This window comes from Drosophila montana, unplaced genomic scaffold (assembly GCF_035044405.1).
Source record: "Drosophila montana isolate Dmon_TW-CO22-7 unplaced genomic scaffold, ASM3504440v1 contig_1862_1, whole genome shotgun sequence".
Classification (NCBI taxonomy): Eukaryota; Metazoa; Arthropoda; class Insecta; order Diptera; family Drosophilidae; genus Drosophila; species Drosophila montana.
In genome coordinates this window covers 2,174-4,916 of record NW_026996782.1, presented here as the reverse complement: position 1 = coordinate 4,916, position 2,743 = coordinate 2,174, and the positions used below count along the sequence as shown (strand labels likewise).

The window sequence follows — 2,743 nt, the reverse complement described above, 5'->3', positions numbered from 1 at the left end:
AATTCTATGCAATCGCTAATACGTTATTAAACGCCTGTATTTCTCTTACCCTACAGCTAATGCCATTTGTACGTTTTTAACTCGCGTCCACTGATTTTGGATAGAATAAAAATGTATACAGAGTAGAAACACGCTATAAATGAAATGTACCTATCGATGATTCGATGTATTCTAAAATATCGCTCATGCGCAAACCTGTAATGTGCATTGTGACACACAGAAGAAATCAAGGAGCAAGCAATCACTTTCTGAAGTTGTCTGCGCTGCTCTAAAGATAATGTGACGAAATTGAAAATACAATCAAAACGCGATTTTCAAAGCGATTCAGTCCCGCTTTGACTGCAACCGCGCAAAAGCGAATTCATATCACAGACATTATTCGCATGTCTTTTTCATTCTCAATTTTTTCCATATACAGTTAACTAGTCGTCTCTTGTCGGGATGTCCCAGTCACAGCCCGAACGCGAACGGGGCTCAGGCCCGCTACCTAACCGTTGGCTCTACTGTCCACGAAAAAGTGACATAATTATTGCGGAGCGGTTTCTCGCCTTCAAGACGCCGTTAAATCAGTCTTTCCAAGACAAAATGCCCATTGAGTGCACCTTCCGCCCCGAGATGCTCTTTGATTATTGCAAGACGCTGAAGGTAAGAGTTGTCGGTTATATCACACACTTACATGTTTGTTTATATATTTACCTCTTTGCAGTTAAAACTAGGCCTCTGGATTGATTTGACGAATACAAAACGGTTTTACGATCGAAGCACAGTGGAAGAACGAGGCGCACAGTATATTAAGCTACAGTGTCGTGGTCATGGCGAAACACCATCACCGGAGCAGACACACAGCTTTATTGAATTAGTTGACAACTTTATCAACGAGCGACCATTCGATGTTATTGCTGTGCATTGTACGCACGGTTTTAATCGGACTGGATTTCTTATTATCTCTTATATGGTAGAGCGTCTGGACTGTTCTGTAGAAGCTGCACTTGCCGTATTCGCCAATGCGCGACCGCCTGGCATATACAAGCAGGATTACATTAATGAGCTCTTTCGTCGTTATGAAGATGAGGAGGACGCTCCACAAGCCCCAGAGCAGCCCAACTGGTGTCTGGAGTACGATGACAGCAGTGGCAACGACGACATCGGCACCGACAGCAGAAAACGTCACTACGATGATAATTACTCTTCCACTTCACAGCAGGCTGCAGCGGCAGCAATTGAGGGTGGGATGGTAGCAGATGACGAAGATGAAGACGCCGATTCAAATGCAAATTGTGAAGAAGACTGCGCGACAGGCGATAGCCCGCAGAAAAAAAAACGACGAAGAGAGTGGATTGTAAAAAATGCAGCCTTTATGGCTGGCGTACCTGGCGTGAGGCAAGTAACGGATCAGCCGCGTGTCACTGAGCTACAGCACAGGGTACAAAACTGGTGCAATTGGCAAAAAAGCGGCTTTCCGGGCGCTCAGCCCGTATCAATGGATAGGCACAATATTAAGAAACTCAGTGAGATGCCATATAGGGTTTCTTGGAAGGCGGACGGGACACGGTATATGATGCTTATAGATGGACGTAACGAGATATACTTTTTTGATCGCAATCACTCCTGCTTTCAAGTAGAAGCCATGGCCTTTGTAAATGGCAAAAATTTGCACGAGCATCTTGATGGCACGTTGCTAGATGGAGTAAGTTATCGCCATCATTAACAGTTTTATATGTTTATTTATTTTAACACTAGTATACCCACTGAAAATCGGTAAAAAGAGTATAATGGTTTTGTGGTCTGTATCAAGGCCCTCTCCTTAGGGCCTTCAAGTATAAGTTTGTTTTCGATCATTAATAACCTGCCCCGTTTCTATAAAATCGATATTCGATTTAACTCGATATAATCTATATTCGATTTTAGTTAGGTAAAATCGATATCGGAATTATTTTGTCTATATTTTTTTATACCCTTGCAGAGGGTATTATAATTTTGTCGTGAAATGTGTAACGCATAGAAGGAGACATCTCAGACCCCATAAAGTATATATATTCTTGATCAGTATCAACAGCCGAGTTGATATAGCCATGTCCGTCTGTCCGTCTGTCTGTTTCTATGCGAACTAGTCTCTCAGTTTTAAAGCTATCTTTATGAAACTTTGCAGAAGGCCCTCTTTCTGTTGCACGCAGTTCATATGTCAAAACCAGCTGGATCGGACCACTATATCATATAGCTGCCATAGGAACGATCGGTCGAAAAGTAGGTTCTTGTATGGAAAACATTTTTGTTTATAAAGTTATCTTTACTTAACTTAGTATTTATTAGTTTTACAACGTTCCCCATATATATGCAAAATCCTATTAAGATCGGACAACTATATCATATAGCTGCCATAGGAACGATCGGTCGAAAATTAAGTTTTTGTATGGAAAATTTTTATGTTTTTCAAGATATCTTGACCAAACTCGGTACTTATTAGTTTTACTAAGCTCCCCATATATATGCAAAATTCTATTCAGATCGGGCAACTATATCATATAGCTGCCATAGGAACGATCGGTCGAAAATTAAGTTTTTGTATGGAAAATTTTTATGTGTTTCAAGATATCTTGACCAAACTCGGTATTTATTAGTTTTACTACGCTCCCCATATATATGCAAAATCCTATTAAGATCGGACAACTATATCATATAGCTGCCATAGGAACGATCGGTCGAAAATTATGCTGTTGTATGGAATTTTTTTTGTTTTTCAAGA

General features: G+C 40.6%; 1 protein-coding gene across 1 annotated transcript; it reads left to right on the top strand.

Moving 5' to 3' along the window:
* The first annotated feature begins 207 nt into the window (after nt 1-207).
* mRNA-cap (mRNA-capping-enzyme) lies at nt 208-1,723 on the top strand. Its single transcript, XM_064700725.1, has 2 exons — nt 208-645; nt 707-1,723. The coding sequence occupies exons 1-2, from the start codon at nt 442-444 to the stop codon at nt 1,706-1,708; spliced, it is 1,206 nt and encodes a 401-aa protein (XP_064556795.1). The 5' UTR covers nt 208-441; the 3' UTR covers nt 1,709-1,723.
* The last annotated feature ends 1,020 nt before the right edge of the window (nt 1,724-2,743 follow it).

Coding starts and splice junctions, on each gene's coding strand:
- mRNA-cap (XM_064700725.1), top strand. CDS start 442: ATGTCCCAGTCACAGCCCGAACGCGAACGGGGCTCAGGCCCGCTACCT. Junction 646..706: donor ATTATTGCAAGACGCTGAAG/GTAAGAGTTGTC, acceptor ACCTCTTTGCAG/TTAAAACTAGGCCTCTGGAT.